This window comes from Rhipicephalus microplus, chromosome 9 (assembly GCF_043290135.1).
Source record: "Rhipicephalus microplus isolate Deutch F79 chromosome 9, USDA_Rmic, whole genome shotgun sequence".
NCBI classification, from domain to species: domain Eukaryota; kingdom Metazoa; phylum Arthropoda; class Arachnida; order Ixodida; family Ixodidae; genus Rhipicephalus; species Rhipicephalus microplus.
This window is the reverse complement of record NC_134708.1, coordinates 9,534,836-9,552,228: the sequence shown is the minus strand read 5'-3', so window position 1 is coordinate 9,552,228 and position 17,393 is coordinate 9,534,836. Positions and strand designations below refer to the sequence as shown.

General features: G+C 44.7%; 2 protein-coding genes across 3 annotated transcripts in view; one reads left to right on the top strand and one right to left on the bottom strand.

Annotated features, from left to right (window-relative positions):
- The window catches only part of LOC119164846 (uncharacterized), a 145,801-nt gene that overhangs the window by 55,339 nt on the left and 73,069 nt on the right, over positions 1 to 17,393 (bottom strand). The gene's annotated exons all lie outside the window — the stretch shown is intronic.
- The window catches only part of LOC119163451 (uncharacterized), a 36,166-nt gene that overhangs the window by 12,031 nt on the left and 6,742 nt on the right, over positions 1 to 17,393 (top strand). Inside the window, exons 2-4 of the mRNA XM_037415454.2 lie at positions 10,886 to 11,012; positions 12,467 to 12,600; positions 15,109 to 15,208. Of these exons, the coding sequence (XP_037271351.2) occupies positions 10,886 to 11,012; positions 12,467 to 12,600; positions 15,109 to 15,208 (361 nt within the window). The remainder of the gene's footprint in view (positions 1 to 10,885; positions 11,013 to 12,466; positions 12,601 to 15,108; positions 15,209 to 17,393) is intronic.

Here is a 17,393-nt window from a genome sequence, read left to right as displayed (position 1 = left end):
GACCACGTGGTGTTCTTTAACGTACACTGGCAACGCACCCGGGTCATTTCTCCCATCGACATGTCACCGCCGCGGCAGGGATTGACCCCGCAACCTTCGGGTCAGCGGCCAAGCACCCTAGCCACTGATCCACTGGTGTTTTGATTTCTCTCCTGTTCGTGTTTGCATGTCCAGTCTCTTAACACGAATACGTATCGACTTGCTCAGCCCTTTGCTATTATAAACGTAAATGAATGTCCGATCCCCGGCATGGAGGAATGGAACAGTTATTACGATAGACGATTGCGCGGCGCTGTAGAAAGAAATAATGAAAAAAGAAGAAAGGAAGGAAGGAACGAATAAAGTCAGAAGGAAGCCCTACGCAATGAGAAAGAAGGGGCATCTTAGCTCCACCTAAGTAAAGCGTGGGTCAGGGGCAAAGCATGCGGTGTGCGCCAGCGTTTTAAGCAGCAAAATCTTTTCAAATACTGCTTTGCTCACCTCCGGTGCACTAACGAACCATCACTTTGCAGACAAGTGTGAAAAAGTGGCGTTTCGAATAGAAGAGTGCACCGTAGAGATTGATGCTTGAGTCTCAGGTTTCACGGAAGAAACTTGAGCGCCTTGGTTAATTTTGTCGGAGATACTGACACCACTGCAAAGTCGGACGCGTTGTTTTTAGGCAGTAACGACGAACCTTTATTTCATAATGCGCATAGTACGAACCGATGGCGAGTAGTGAGATTTGCCCAGTATTTGTGGCGTATGCCCGTGTATGATGAACCGTGACAAGGACGTCACACTCACAAGCTGAGATTATGATGACGACATGGCACGCTGACAAGGCTCGCCCCTAAAAGAAAGAAAGAAAGAAAGAAAGAAAGAAAGAAAGAAAGAAAGAAAGAAAGAAAGAAAGAAAGAAAGAATGAAAGAAGGAAAGAAAGAAAGAAAGAAAGAAAAAATCTCTCTCCCTCTTTTTGATAGATAGATAGATAGATAGATAGATAGATAGATAGATAGATAGATAGATAGATAGATAGATAGATAGATAGATAGATAGATAGATATCACGTCACTCACGCAGACACCAAGTTCTGCTCGCACATCCGCTTTCCTTTTTTTTTTTTTCCGGCGGATGGTTACACCACACATGCTTTACCTAGCGATGCGTATACATATTTAGTTTTACAGAACCAACATAAATAACAAATTCACCGCTTTGCGCTAACGACCCGCTTTCTCGTCGGGAAACATATATCGTTGCACAGCGGTGCGAGAAGAAAAAAAAATTCTGGTTGTTACGGATGGAAGAAGCGTGCATAAAAAGAAAAAAAATAAAGGCCGAGAGAAATGAGCGGAAACCCGCGGGGCGAAAACGTTGCGGTCTCCGCGACGTTACAGAAGCGGCCTCTGCCGTCGGTGACGTATACTCGAGGATGTGACCAACAAAGTAATGATGGCGGCTCCACAAATAATTCCTTTCCGGCGTTTGTTTGCGATGACCCACCTCCGGCCGGCACGCTATACATATATAATAATACAGGGCTGATCCAAGGCCGAGGTGGTCCTCTTGTGCATGTGTCCTGGACTCACTAACGAAGAGAGAAAGTTATGAAAAGAGGAAGATGGAGAAGTCATTGCGGGGGTCCGTATATGGTTCTAGACATTTTGGACTCCCATATCTCTTCAAAATTTATGCTTCAGGGGAAAACCGTAAACACTGTATACTGGGGGGGGGGGGGGAGTGGTAGAGAAGAGGAGGTATTCATTTAGGTGGGGCTAGAGATAAAAAAGAACTTAGAAAAGACCAACATTATAAAAAATAGAGAAGACATTACGGGTGTCACAATGTGGTTTTCGGTATTTTAGGCTCACATTTATCTTCAAAATGTATGGTTGAGAGGAAAACCGTAAACAATATACCGGAGGCGTAATTATATTGTTAAGATCGCAGAAGGAGATTAAAAAAAAACAACGAATAAGAAATGAGCCGAAATAACGTCACCAAGTTTAGGCGAGTGACCGACTCAGCCTCTGCGTAAGGGGTGTGGAATTTATCGCGGGAATTCGCGCCCACAGAGGGATGACGTCAGGGTCGAAGAGTCCTGAAGTCACCGCTAATTGAGACGCCCAAGTCACGTATGCCCGTACTCGAGGCTGCAACCGTGAACAACAACAGGCCTGATTGATGGCGACGATATGCGGTAATCGCTGTATTGTTCCGAGTCGCACGCACAAAGGGAGAGCATGGCGTTGCGCTAGTTAATAACCTCGTGAGTGGTTCCAGCGACGTGGCGTCACCGTTTGTTCATCGGAGGATGAGTTGTGGTTGCACGCGAATGGCGAGAGACGTTAGCAATATAATTAGGGATAGCTACGAAATTTTGCAACATCAACCGGAAGCCGTACCTATTTCCCATTGCAAGCAGAGATTAACAGGAAGGAGAGACTTACTAGTTCTAAGTTCTTCTTCTAAGACTTCTTCTAATTTACTTCTGGGTTAATTGAAAAATGTATTTATTTAGTAAAACTATTTCAAGACAAAGTTAAATTTCGGGAGACCCTATTGAAATACAGTACAACACAGAAGTATCTCTGCTCGACGTCCGCTAGACCAATACCGATGAAGTTGTTTTAACCTGTACAAATATATATAAAAACTTTGAAAAGTTGGAGTATGGTTCCTTGCGTGATCAGCTTCTTTTTAAAAAATGCCAAAGGTTGAAGCATTTATGGAGCGAAATCGGCTATTTCTACTAGCTTATTAGACAAAGCATGAAATACAAAGAAAAAAATGGCACACATAATGTAAAAGTAAAATAACGGAAGTGTAAGTACAGTATAACGAAACAGCACATGAGCCACAAAGGTGTGAGCGTAAAATCACCACTAAATGCGCAACCGTGAATAAACTGATTGCGTATAGAGAACGAAATGTAAGAATAACCGACATTAGCAAGAATTTTATTTAGCACTCTCTTCTTAATATTAACCAGCACTATCTAATATTGGCCGCCATTCAGCTAACATGAGCTAGTGATGACGAGTGCTGGTAGCATGCGAGAAAATACTGTAGTAGAAGTCACGTGATCTAGCAATCAGATGCACTGTTAGACTGCGCTGCTTTCGGGATGAGCCCACCATTTCTTACAGAATTTTCGGGCATCACCACTTCCGGTTACAGGATATGGTTATATTTAAAAGACAATGCCTTCAATGTAAGGAACAGATTTCACAGCGCATGGATGCGGTGTTCCAGAATACCTCGACAGCAGCACGCACTGCCACACATGCGTCGAAAACAGCCCGTGCCATAAAGATAGCAGTTGCAATGTATGCACAGAGCCACTATGTAATCGCATCGCTCTTTTCTCTTAATCTTCGCCTGCTGCGATTGCAAGTGGCAACGTATGTAACACTTGCAAACACTTCTACTCTCGCATCACTCACTCCGTGCGCGCAATGACGGCGACCGTCATCCCCAGCGTATACCTGTGCCGGCTGCTGTTAAGACCACTATAACTATCACGGAGCACGGCCTGCACGCAAGTATGACGAGGCAATGGCAATATATGTTGCGCTGAAAGCAAGCACTGTGGCGATTGAACTGTTACGTATAGATTCCACTCACGGATGCACTCTGATATACGCAAATACGAAGTGAAACTTTAGGACAAGGCGCTGGCTCACCACCGCAGTTTATTGCAACTGAAAATAATTGCTGGGACTTTGTCTGCCAAGACGATGATATGAGACGCGACGTAGCGGAGGACAACGGATGAATTTCGGCCACATGTGGTTCTTTAAAGAGCACTTCAATTTAAGCACATGAACGTTTTTTTATTTTATTTTTTGCATTTCGTTCTGTCCACTGAAAATCAGTCAGTCGCCATTACTGGGGAAGGAACCAGCACCCTCGAGCTCAGCGGTGACTGAACCGTGATATTTCAGCACATTTACAATAGACCGAGATTGTTAGTCAGCGCCGGTATCTGTCGTTTTTACTTGGTCGTGTAGCGAGGAGCGTGTGATTTTGTTCGAATAGAAACACAACCCTACACATACTCAGAGAGAGAAACACACAGGAATGACCGAATACATGTATATGTTATATGCAAACTTGCGAATATAACCTTACATGCACTCATAAAACACACACATAAACACATTACCAGCCACGCTCTCCCTTTTCTCTGGCTGACTAGCATAACTGCACTGATGGTCAGCCGGCTAAGAAAAAAAAAAAGGAGAGCACCACGTGGTTCTCGATGTCGTGAGATAGTTGGACGCTTTGGGGCCTTTTTGGTCAGGTTGGACGCGACAGACGCTACGGCATTGCTATGCATATGGGGACATAAAGCACACACACACACACACACACACACACACACACACATACACACACACACACACACACACACACACACACACACACACACACACACACACACACACACACACACACACACACACACACACACACACACACACACACACACACACACACACACACACACACACACACCAACGTAACGGTATACACTAGAACATACAGCACATACTAACACAAATATGCACGCAAAAACAAGTGCCTATACAAACAAAACACACCGAAACAACACATACGCGCAGGCGTATTTTGTGTGTCGCATGCATGGACGCACACAAGCAGGCGCGAGTAGTGTCGCAGTGCGCTGCCCAAGCACGTGCGGCGAAAGTGGCTGTTGCGCGAGCCGGGCCGGACGGACGGACGATTGGGCGGCGACCTTCCTCGAGTCGCGCGACCAGCGGCGCGAGACCTGACCCGGTCCTCGAACGCGCAAAGTCATCGCGGACGTCGGCGGGACGTCGGCGGGACGTCGGCTCACGGTGCGGAACTCGGAACCGTCGTCCACGATGGGAAGGAGGCGGGTCACCCGGCACGCGAGGCCGAGCCCTAATTATACACGCTCGCACTGGACTACATGGCGTCGCACTTTAACTAACGGCCCCTCTTCATGCGTGTACGACGTGCGGAGCCCTAGTTAGGCTTAGCGTCCCGTCCCGCCTTGTCCGAATGACAAAAAATCATAACCTACACAAAGCTGACTCAAAAGAACGTCGTCGTATACGTTGAAAAAGTCCTCGACCCCGCATCCAAGCCACGTCCTCGAAGAAAAAAGGAAACAATAGAATTGTCCCGCATCCGAGTACTACTCCACGCTTCCGCTTAGCACGCTGCTGCAGCCTTGGACGCCGCTCCATGCTGGGAAGTTGGCCAGCCGAATGCGTACCTCGGATATATTTTCTTTTCGGCTCTCTATTGAAATAGGGAAAGTGGAATCGAACCGTTGCTGGCAAGAGACACTGCATTTCGCTTCATTCATAGTTTAGGGACCGCAAGAAAATGTCGCGATAGTGAAAACAGTACAAAAATCATATATGGGATAAAATTTTTACTTCCAAAAAAAAAAAGGCTTGTAACCAAAAACTACGAGCTTGGTTATCATAACTTATTCATCAGCTATAAGGTTCAAAAACTCCGTCGTGGATTGTACTTTCGACCTTTTGTAAAGCACTTGAAAGACATTTTTACTATTTGAGGTTCTAATCCACGCGACCGATAACTACTCGTTGTCCAAAAAATGCTTTGAAAAATTTGGGCTAAGGCCATGAAAAGTTGATTAAAATGATTCAAGAGTCAGGGAAAGCTTCTTTTCACATGCTATTCCCTTTCACATGCCATTCCCTTTCGTACTTTTTTTTTCTTGTATTGTAACTGGTTATCAATGGCATCAGCCAACCGGCGCGTGGTTCGTGATAGAACGAGGCCGGAAAAATCGCTAAGGAATCGGAACCACAGGATGCTGGTCTTGGTAGTAAAAAAAAAAAACTTTGAAAATTATTTCATTGAGGAAACTGGCCAGAAGAGTATAACGGGACGGCATGAAAGGTCGTCACCATCACCCCCGCGACCATCATCAACGTGGGTTGCTGTGCCTCATCATCATGACTTGCTGCTGCCACGTTAAAGCCGCAATGTTCTCATTTGTGTGTTATAACTACAAAAAAAAAAGGTAATGAAGTCACGAAAAGGCACGAAAAATCATAACGAGAATTAGACGTTGATTAAACAATACTCGCCACGGGGGTGTAGTGGTTATGGTGTCTGACTGCTGACTTGAAGGTGGCGGGAGCGAACCCCGGCCACGGCCGCCGCATTTTTAGTGGGGGCGAACACGCTTGAAGCCAGTGTGCTTAAGGTTAGGTACAGGTTAAAAAACCCCGATGTGGACGAAATTTCCGAAGCTCTTTCCTGCGGCATCTCTCATAGTCATATTGTGGTATAATTATTACTGACGTTGATGAAACGCAGAAATAATAAAGTAAAAGAAAAAGAAAGAAACCTTACGAAGATATAAGTTTTTGAAAGCGCACAGCCGAGCTTATGTGTTACGCTTCACGCGTTCATTACTTTTCCAATCTACTATCAAAGCCGTCCTTCCGACCACCCCCCAGTGGTGTTCTCGACAGTATCAGCCTTGGCGGCTTTAGGTTGCCGACGAGGGTTTATTGGCCCGTTGCCTGCCCACAAGCTTGCGAGGTCTACTTGACGTCTGCGGCCGAGGAGATTTAAACATCCGCTGCCGGACATGGCCGTCAGCGGCGGCGATGGTTAACCCTGCCAAGGCTAAAAGCAGCGTGCTCGAAGAAAGCGAAAGGAAGGACAGCCGGAGCTTGCTTCGTTGAAGCTCGCGTAATCCGGAAAATGTGGCTTCCGTTCCGCACCTCCGGTAATCCGGCTTCCAGTTCGCTTTCATTTACCTCGCTATTTATCTGTCGTAACTAAAGAACTAGGCTTTCCAGCTTTATTGTGCCTGTCCTGAATTCCATTGCGATACAACAGGCATAATGAACTCGACCGACTTCAAGAGCTTTTTGTTTCTTTTTACCTGCCAAAAATACGATGATTATATGACGCCCAACGTAAGAGAAAGGGACTCAAAAATAATTTCGGTTGCTTTTCGTACCACAACGTACTCTTTGCTGGATACACGGCAAAGCTTCCGCATTTGCTATGTAGGAGGTCTAACAATAAACTAATCGTGCCAATTTAAATTGATGATTGAAATTGAAGTTTACGTTGCAAAAAAGTGTCTATAAATATGTTCCACACGTACTAAATTTTATAAAACTTCTTTCATTCGGAGTTTAAGAAAAGCCGATTTGTATTCTGTAAACACTCCCACATTGCGCTAATCGCCACACTTCATTGGATTCTGGTGACAACCAGTTGATTTAAACTTGCTAGTGTGTCTGAGCTGTAAGTTGTCCGTAACAAGAAATCTATAGAGCCAAAAGATAATTACACTTTTGGATATTGCATTACAGAACCACGATCTAATAAGGGATCGATTCGTTGTGGGGAAATACTGATTACCTTCAGCCACCAGATGTTGGAGTAATATTGCAATACGAGCTAGCTGGTATGAGTGCATCGTAACATATTTTTAGCGCACACCCCACGGACAAAGAGAGGGAACAACACGTCTATTGTTCCCTCTCTTTGTCCGTGTGTCAGTGTGCGCTAAAAATAAGTTACGAAACAGATGGTATTTATATATCCCTCGTCTATAGCACGCTATGTTGCGCAACATTGAAGAGGATTTCTCAATGTTTCAGCAAAGGTATGTCATCATTTGGTGCTTCCAATGAGTGCGCGAGCAATGCGTCTCGCTCCTCTCGATATGCAGCCACTACAGCGGATATCAAACCCGCTTTCTGCAGCTCAGCGGCAAAGGGCTATAGCAATAAAGCCATATCTACGGCGCTTATGAGCTGCGACACATTCTGTGCCCATGGCAACGCAGCACCTGTGTGTTTCGTGACACGAAAGCGCTGTTGACCTTCCTACGGTCCACGATCTGGAACGAAACTTTGAACGCGCATGGTGTAGTCTACGTATGTGGCTGTATGTGTCACGTGTTCATCAGTGCATGCATCATACTCTTCGCCCGCTACCTGGAGTGGCAAGTCAGGCGAATAGCCAGGCGAACATCTCCACCTTTTCAGTAAAACTTCTCTTTCTGAAAAGGAGATGTTGCGCAGTGATGATAGCGATGACGATGTGAAACACGTTGGATTTATCTGTTGGCTTGCCCATAGTGCGACAACACAAAACGCTCCCTTCAGGAAAGTATTTTCAGAGCTTCGATAAGCTAAACGAAAGGACGTGCCAAGAGGTAAGAACAAAACCACGTGGAGTGAAGGCCACAGCATGTCAGAATTCAGTAAAGGACACAACGTGCCTTGCGCGGAGCATTGGTAACTTCTACAGCAGCTTGCAGTGCGGCGAACGGCCTTCGGAAACCTCGTTGCCTATACGATCGTTAGCAGAATGTATACGCTAAAAATCAAGAGCGCTTTCCCTTGGAAAACAATCCAGCAAATTACTGCGCGCTTGTACGGGTTCGTGCTGTGAGCAATTTTTGTTTATTTTTTGTTCGCATGTGGCTGTTCTCGGCTCTTGGGCACAACGAAGCGCGTTTTAAAAGTACTGGCGCTATTTTTCTGCTCAAGCTTCACTTCTCACGCATTCATTTGTTGAGTTCAAGGCTTGAATGTAGTCGACAAGTACTGTTGACAGGGCGAGATGGTGCATGATAAAATGATATTGCTTTAGCGCAGCTCAGTTTGAGCGTGAAGAAAAGATGCTATGCTGTGAAGAAGGGGGGGGGGGGATGCTCACACTGTCGTCTGTCTTTTTCCCCTTCTTTGCATCATAGCATCTTTTCTTCACGCTGAAACTGAGCTGCGCTAAAGCAATATCATTTTATCTGCAATGTAGGCAGTGAGCAACGAGAAAACAATAATGAAGAGGCAAAAAATAGTAACCTGAAAACGAAACAATAGCGGTGAGTCTCGGTAAAATGCACGACAGACAGAACGGATCAAATGATGATGATGATATGTGGAGTTTAACATCCCAAAACCACCATATGAATATGAGAGACGCCGTAGTAGAGGACTCCGGAAATTTTAACCACCTGGGGTTCTTTAATGTGCACCCAAATCTGAGCACACGGGCCTAACATTTTCGTCTCCGTCGAAAATTCAGCCGCCGCAGCCGGGTGCTCGGCTGCTGAACCGCAGGTCACGGGACCTGCGGTTCAGCAGCCGAGCACCTTAGCCACTAGACCACTGTGGTGGGGCCGGATAAACGAGAAGGGGAATATATGGCACGGTAATGTGAAGAATGTGTACACAAATATTTGCTTCCATAGCCTAAGCGGGTAGTGATTGGTTGAATGCAAGTTAGCAGTCTTCACAAAAAAAAAACAATAGCAAAAGCATAATGAGAGGCAACAGATGTTATATCTATTGAAAGAACCATACTGAAAACAACAAAGACACTACATATACATAACAACTTTTTAGAAAAATAAGAGATAATAATTGTTAAAACATTGTAAATAAAAATATCTTACATAAACTACCAAACATATTCAAAGGGCCATCCTAAAAAAACAACGAACCACCTAAATACTAGGAGCAAACTAATTATATAAGCAAATAGAAGCTTTTAGGGGCCAATTAAAACCCAAAATGTCTGGTTACAAACTAAGTATCGTTTGCAGGTAGCACCAAATTTTTTTACGACTTTTGCCTGAAGTGGTCAACTCTACCACATTTTAGCACCAGCAAATTGTATTAGTAGTTCACCATACACATTACCGAAGCTTGCGTAACATATGCTTGGCGACGGAATTGTTAAAATGTCATGGGGCAAGGGGTTGTTTGTCTTTGCTATTCTATTTACTATGCAGAATATTTGTAAATGCGTACGTCTGTAAGCGCCAGTATACGCAGTCTCTGAAATAGAGTATAAGAAGGAAAATGTACTGAGGAGCAAGTACTAATTACACGCAGAGCTCGTTTTTGTAACCGGACTAGCGGCACACACACACACACTTGCTGCACAAATCTTGCTGTCTCAGCAATCTCGTGTTCAACAGCAAACTTGTGGGGAATGGGGCACAGTATTGGATGAGCAAAATTGCTCACCGCAGCTCCACTATTGTAGTGAGTGCTCGGCTGCTGACTTGAAAGTTGATGGAGGTGACATGGTAGGTGCCCGTGAACTGTGCGATGTCAGTGCTCGATTTCTGATTTGATTGATTGATTTGCGTGGTTTAACGTCCCAAAACCACCATATGATTATGAGAGACGCCGTAGTGGAGGGCTCCGAAAATTTCGACCACCTGGGGTTCTTTAACGTGCAACCAAATCTGAGTACACGGGCCTACAACATTTCCGCCTCCATCGGAAATGCAGCCGCCGCAGCCGGGATTCGAACCCGCGACCTGCGGGTCAGCAGCCGAGCACCTTAGCCACTAGACCACCACGGCGGAGCAGTGCTCGATTTCTGGGACTCTCCCCTACGGCGTCTTTCATAATCGTATCATTGTTTTGGGACGTTAAACTCTGTTTGTCATAATTGTGCAGTGCACAGTTCTGAAGTTATTACGGGCCAAATGCTGACAGCGCGATATTCAACAATATTCAACTGACATAAATTTCAGTTATATTTTAAAATATATTTACTAAAGTAGTAAGTTTTTTATTCACGCTTAATTTTTCTCGACGGGCAATCTTACTTTGCTGACTTCGCTTGAGTACATGTTGATGTTCGCTGCCCGTTAAATTCCTGCCACTGAGCACAAAGTTACAGGTTCGACTTCGTGTAGCGATCGCCTCATTTTGAGAAGGGCGAATCGCAACAGTACTCGTGGTCTTAGATTTATGAGTCGAAAAAAATTCAGATCGCAAAATTTAATCCGGAACCCCCCCCCCCCTCATAACCCACTGCACGATTTCGTTATGATAATGAACCCGCAATTTAATATCATTTCGTTCCACTTCGCAGACATTATACCGGCCTCGGCCCAGACGTGCAGCTTGGAGAGAGCGGCTCAATGCCGCGATGACGTCATGAGGCAAGTTCGGCAGGAAAGCCGCAGCTTCAGGGGCCAGGAGATCACCAACCTCTGCAGGTGAGCAGTACTCTTTTTTTTTCGTTTTGTGTGTGCATGTGGCACACCTGCTTCGAAGTACCTTCAAAACAGGTGAGAAACCACATCTAAGCAATGTTGTTATATATTCTGTTCATATCCCTGCACTTTTTTTCTCTCTTTTTGTTATTCCTAATTGGCTCAAACATGGTCTATAGACGCCGACCTGACCTGGTCACCACTCGGATATTAGGGATAAACATGAGAAATTAAGAGAAGATGGAAGCTTGCAATGAAAAAAAAAAAACATTCGTAATCATGGGTTGTGTGCCCGACCCGACGTTTGGACAAATTGGACTCGTCTTCTTCAAGGCTGGAAATCCATCATGAATTGCAAAAAAGGCAGATCCGTGGTGTACTATTGTTTCATTATTTCCACAATGGGTATTGAACAAATGCTTATTAGGCATACGCCTGGGCCCACTGACAGAAGCAACTTTATTCGATAACTAATTTAAACACTTTCAGAACGAGAAAATGTATTTTAAAATTGATACAAATATTCTTTCTATATAAGGCAAAGGACACTTCGCACGCAAGATAAAACGTGCGTCGAGCATTGAGTGCTCTTTCGGCCATCCTGATGATGTACAATACATCTTTCACTCCTCTAGTGCAAAAAATATATGTAAATGAATCAAAACAAAAGAAGTATTATGAGCAAGTTTGCTACTTTCAGGTGAAAAAAAAAACATTTCACAGTAAAGAAAATACTAGGTCCACGGCCAACGGTGGTCTTTAGGAAAGAGCGCTCGACACCTAAAAGAAGTTTCTTGAATAACAAAGTTTATGGAAATATTGACTTACTGTAGACGATGTTGCCTTCCTCTTCGTACCAAAGCAAATGTTTAATGTTGTGATGGTGCGTCTAATGTTTTATAGAGCGTTTTTTTTAAATACGTTGTTACTTGTATTATTGCGTTTTCCTGCGTATGTCAACAATACAGAATATTTTAGATTGACCGTCTTGACCATCAACTTGTACTACAATAGATTGACCGTCAGCTTGTACTACAATACTTGTGTACATGTGATCCTATTTGACGTTTCTGTACTGTCACAGATTTTCAGTTGTGCTGTATTTTAACAACTCGTGTTCGAATCTATTGTATTGCACTTTGTGCCCTTATTATTATTTATTATATATTTTGCCTGCTAGACGAGGAGGAGTAGCCAGTGCTGCCATAATGGCTTTAAGCTCTCCTATTATATCATTTCAATAAAAGAATCTACTCGTACCTTGACAGAAACCAAGTTTACGTTCTTCAGAAACTTCGGGAGCAGGCGCGATATTATTCGAGGAACAAGAACACAACTGAGAATGTCGACAACGTAAACACCGCTCAATAAGATGATACTCGACGTATCGTTCATTAAATAGCGTGTACTTTATCGCCTCGAAGTGATCAAGGATGCCCTGTTCGCGTGAACTACAGGTCAGTTCGGGACAACATGGCTTGCCTGATGTGGCACTCGGCCAACTGCCAGTCAAGAGACCAGCAGGACAAGAGTGGGGACGTCATACTGTCCGCGAAGTCTTTCCTGGACCGATCCTGTGATTTGGACGGAGGTAAGTGCCTCAGGTCTGGTACGATCCTTGACCGGACGTGTTATCTTATTGTCGAAATATCCGAAGGAAAAGGAACGAGCAGGTGAACCCACCGCTGCTCGTATTTCACCTCATAGGACATGTACGCGTTGCCTTGAAAATGATGCAATTGAGAAAAATAGAAATGGAGCTGAAAAAAATTTAAAAAATGGGTAGGGGCGAAGAACGCGGTGTTGTGTGTGAGATTTCTTTGACGAGGAACTAACAGTGCCAAGCTTGAAAGTGGGCATTAACGGAAAGGTGTTTTCGCTTCACTAACATCGTCGGAAAAACTGCGTCGGAATGCAGGTATTCTTAAGGTGCTTTTTTTTCCTTCTTCTTCCCTACATTCCCGGTGTCAGGTCCCTGCGGCATGTAGGGATGTTTGTATCCGCGGCACAAACGTGGTCGGCTATTTGTTGGGATATCTGTCGCTATTCTTCAGTTTCAGTGGAGCAGGGGCGAGTAGTGTATAATAGACCCAATTTTTGTGGAGCCCACCCGTTTATGATGGACCGCGACTACATGAGACACCATCACATCAGAAGCCGACAAACCGAGACGTCGAGATGCTTCGCGGCGCGCCTAAATGTACAAGGTTCCCCAAGATCTCTTGTAACTTTGTAGCTCTTTTGTAGCTTGAAGCCGCAGCACCAGCAAACATAAATTCTCTTTGAACAGTCGCGCGATGGAAAACTGTTGTGAATTCAATACCTGGGCACCCGCATTGCTTTTTTTCCCAACTTGATATTCTTGTGCATAATTACAGATATGACAAGCAAGATGCTCCATCAAACAAGGTGCTTCGGCAAAGATGACACTGAAAAAGTAAAAGCAAAGCATGAAATATAACATTGTTATCACAAGTGAAGAACCAACGGAGTGCAATTCTAGAGAAGCCTTGTCGTGCTTCTCGAAACAGACCAATCCATAGAAACCATATCGACTGACTGGACGCTGAATGGTGTTTTGTGTTTGTGTGTTGGTAGTAACTTATATCCTCCTCCTTCTCCTTCGGCACATCATCATTGTCATTTTTCAGCCCTCCTTATTAAGTCGTGTTATCATTAATAATATCTTGATACTGTACCAAAGCCAGAGTGGCATAGGCAGAATTTTTCTTTTTCGGAGAGGGGGGGGGGGCTTCTTGATTGGGGGGGGGGGGCTTTATATGGTTATTTTTCACTCTGTATGTCATGGTGAAAAAATTTCGGGGCAGGAAGAAGGCATAGGTTTGGTGTGCCACCTCCCGGCTATGCCACTGCCCAAGGGTGCTGCAACCCTGGAGGCTAGACCAAGGTCATGCGCCAAGCCCTGGCATATCTATAGTGTGTTCATGCTTCACTAATCGTCATATTTATGTTTTGTTATCCCGTGTTCATTAATGAACTCCTGCTACAAAAATAGAACTCCATTCAGGAAGTCCTTAGCCACCATCGCCACTCGTACTATAAACGGCCTCGTCTTTTGTTTAAACCACCAGACGTAATAAGACTTCCTAGTGAGTAGTTGTTACGTGAGACACACACGCCTATTATTTATAATTGCGACACAACCACGCGAATTTCAACTAGCTAGTGTTCTGCGAGTTACATGTCTCATCACGTCAATTTTCTTTTCTTTGTCTTGTAGACAAGGTGGAAAACTTCTCACGACCAGCTAGAAGAAACCCAGTTGCTTCTTTTCTTTTTAATAAAGCTCTTTTTATTAGTGACAAGCTCATTACTTCATTATATTAACGACATCTCTTACTTTCTAGTCAGAATATCTGCGCTCTCCAAGAAGTAAAGGGGAGTGGGCACTAGAAAAGAACAAACTACACCATTTTCAACAGCCCATCGAAGGGTCCGAACCGCGGGTGGCCACCGTAAGTAAACCGCCTGGAAGAGAAGATGGGGATGAAAAAAACAGAACGCAAGAGAAAATACGAGGTTTCAACTTCAATCGTACCGCACGTCAGCAATCTCTATCAACAAGTGGATAGCTGTCACGGGGCAAATACTGTTTTGGAGGCTGCAAGCCCTCTTATCTCTCTCTTGTAAGCCCCCCCCCCCCCCCCCCCTGTTTTTTTTAATAAGCATGGAGATGAAATGCTATGGAAAGGTCCTCAAAGTCACGTAACAGTGAAGCCTAGCTGCAGTGTGCTTGTTGAAACTTGCTGTTGGGCTAGTTGGTAGTCATCATCAAAATTTTAAAATATAATCTCGAAAATTAGGAGGGATTTTTGTGGGGTGTGATCATCAGCACGTGAGTGAGTAAATGTGTCCGTGAATAATTTGAACGCTATGATGTGCCTGATTTTCAAGCCCGAGCTGTGCTGTGATTTCCATCAGCCCAGTGTATTTGGGCAATTAGTGTTCTTTGTTCACTGCTATCGAATACGGTGCCAGCCTTTGTTTTTCTCTCTCTCTCTCTCTCTTGTTTCGAGAATGCAAAACTTGCGGGCTTGCAAGGGGACAGTTTACGAGCACACATTGTGCGCATGCGCAGGATGGCGCGTGAGCCGCTGCTTCCAGTACGACGACGTGAAGCAGTGCGAAGCCAACTTCGTGGCCGGGGGCAAGGCGTCCATCGTGGCAGACTCGTGTCGGTGAGTGCGGTTTGGCCGACACCCATCGGGTTTTCACAACTCCGCCGACGACTATACCTCCGCAGGAGGAACTGCCAGTGTCTGCTATAGGCGGGGGCACCCATCTTGGGCGCGTCACGGAAACGCTTTATATTCCAAGGACAGGAGCATTCCTTTGCCCCGAGACCACCTCGCACTGAGCAATCTCTTCTTTATGATCCCGCTACCGTTCAGGCCGCTCCGCGGATGTCGGGACGACGTTGTCCCGAAGCTCGAGAATTCATTAGCGCGGTTCTCTCTGTCGGCGTCTCTACGAATAATTAGTTTAGCTCCTGGCTGAACAAAGTCGAGAGAAAAGATAAAGAATCGCTTCGCCATTTGTGAGGCAAAGCGTTCTCACGAAGTGGTGAGCTTTCAGTGATCAATAACGGTTCTCCCCGTGACGAAATATATCCTGGGCTTTCACTCGCCCAACCAAAACTATGACGTAATTATGAGCTAAGCCGTAAATAGGTATTCAGAATTATCTTGACATACTAGAATTCTTTGACGTTCACAAGAATATAAATGCAGCATTTTTGTTTTTTTTGTGTGTGTGCGGCGGGAAGGGGGGATTTTGTCCCTATTAACATACCACCACCAGTACCGCCAATCGATTCCGCGACCCCGTGTTCAAAAGTAGTTGTTTTGCCAGCGTTGCCAGTGGCACCGTTAATGTACGTTGTCCGTCTATTGCATTGTTCTTCCCTACTCCCTGAATGCATTTATACCCGCGCGATCAGCCCACCTTCGAGCAAGCGATGCCACCGATGACGTCACACTATGATGCCATGATGACTTCAAAAATTTCAAAGATATGTGACGTCATGACAGTGCGTAGTGACGTCATAACATGACGTCATTATAGAGACACGTGTGAAGTAAGTTTTGTAGCACTTGATTCGCCTGTTGTGTTTCGCTCAAGCGGTCGCGCAATGCTGCGTTTCCGATAGATAAAAGTAATTTTTTCTTGCATCAGTAAATTACTCGTTCACAATTCCAAAATTATTACGCTTGCCGCACGAAAATAACTTGTAAACGAGGTAGCGGGCAAAAAAAGGAAATGTGGGTGGCAGTGCCACCTATTTCCGCGCCCTCCACCGTGGCCTTATATATTTTCAAAGCGTAGTTTTTGATCGGTAAATTGAAGTAAAATACATTGACCTCTGGCTGAGCCAGAGAATTAAAATACCTAATTTGACGAAATGTCACCAAAGCACGAATACATTTAGAAGTACCACGCGGAGTTTCCTGCGCTAAATTTTGGCATGGGATTTCGACCTCGATTTCTCCTCTATTAATAAACGTATGACGATGAAATAAAAGGAACACTAACGTGGAAGAATGAAACAGTTTAGATTGACAAATTGTACACGAAAAACTATTCGGTTATTTATTTCTCCATCATAGGCTGATTAATAAAAAAAGATAATGAAGGTGAATGTTTCCTTTTTTTTTTTAATTTCGCACCGAAATGTCTGAACATGACGTGTCGGATTACAAAATATTTTAATCGTATTGGGGACACACTGGCACCGTGAAATTTTCTGAAACTTGGGTACTTAGTGCGTGGCCCTTTCAGAAGACAGTGCACTTCATATTTATCGGCCAGGAACTACGCAGGACCCATAGTTGATGCTGTCATGTTCTATGACGTAACGGACATTAGTGCAGCGTCACCAAACGCATTTTATTTGCTTGCGGTTTTTTGTTTGTTTTTTCTTATGAAGCGACTTCTCGCAGCAAGCGAGAGTATGCTTGGTAGCAGAGAGTTTCCTGTAAATACACAAGAGGAAACTCGGTTACTAGTGTCCATAGGAGCTGCATCGCACGGTGCTCCAGCCATAGCATGGGAATGATGGTTAGCACACGGATTTGTCTATTATTTGTTTTCTCCCGCTCCGCATGACTTCGTGTGACCCGAATCCGCTTTGCCACAAGGTGAAATTCAGCAAAATTTCAGCGTGAGATCAGCAGTTACGCATCACCACCACGACTTTTTTAAAAGACACACCCATTCCAATTGGCTGACGAGGTTGACGACGCTCCGTTCGTTTGATCTAAACAAAACCAAAACAACAATAAACGAATCCACAAGTGCGTTCGAAGCACGCAAGCACGAAGACCAGGCAAATCCGTCCCCTACACTACAATGCCTAGAATATGC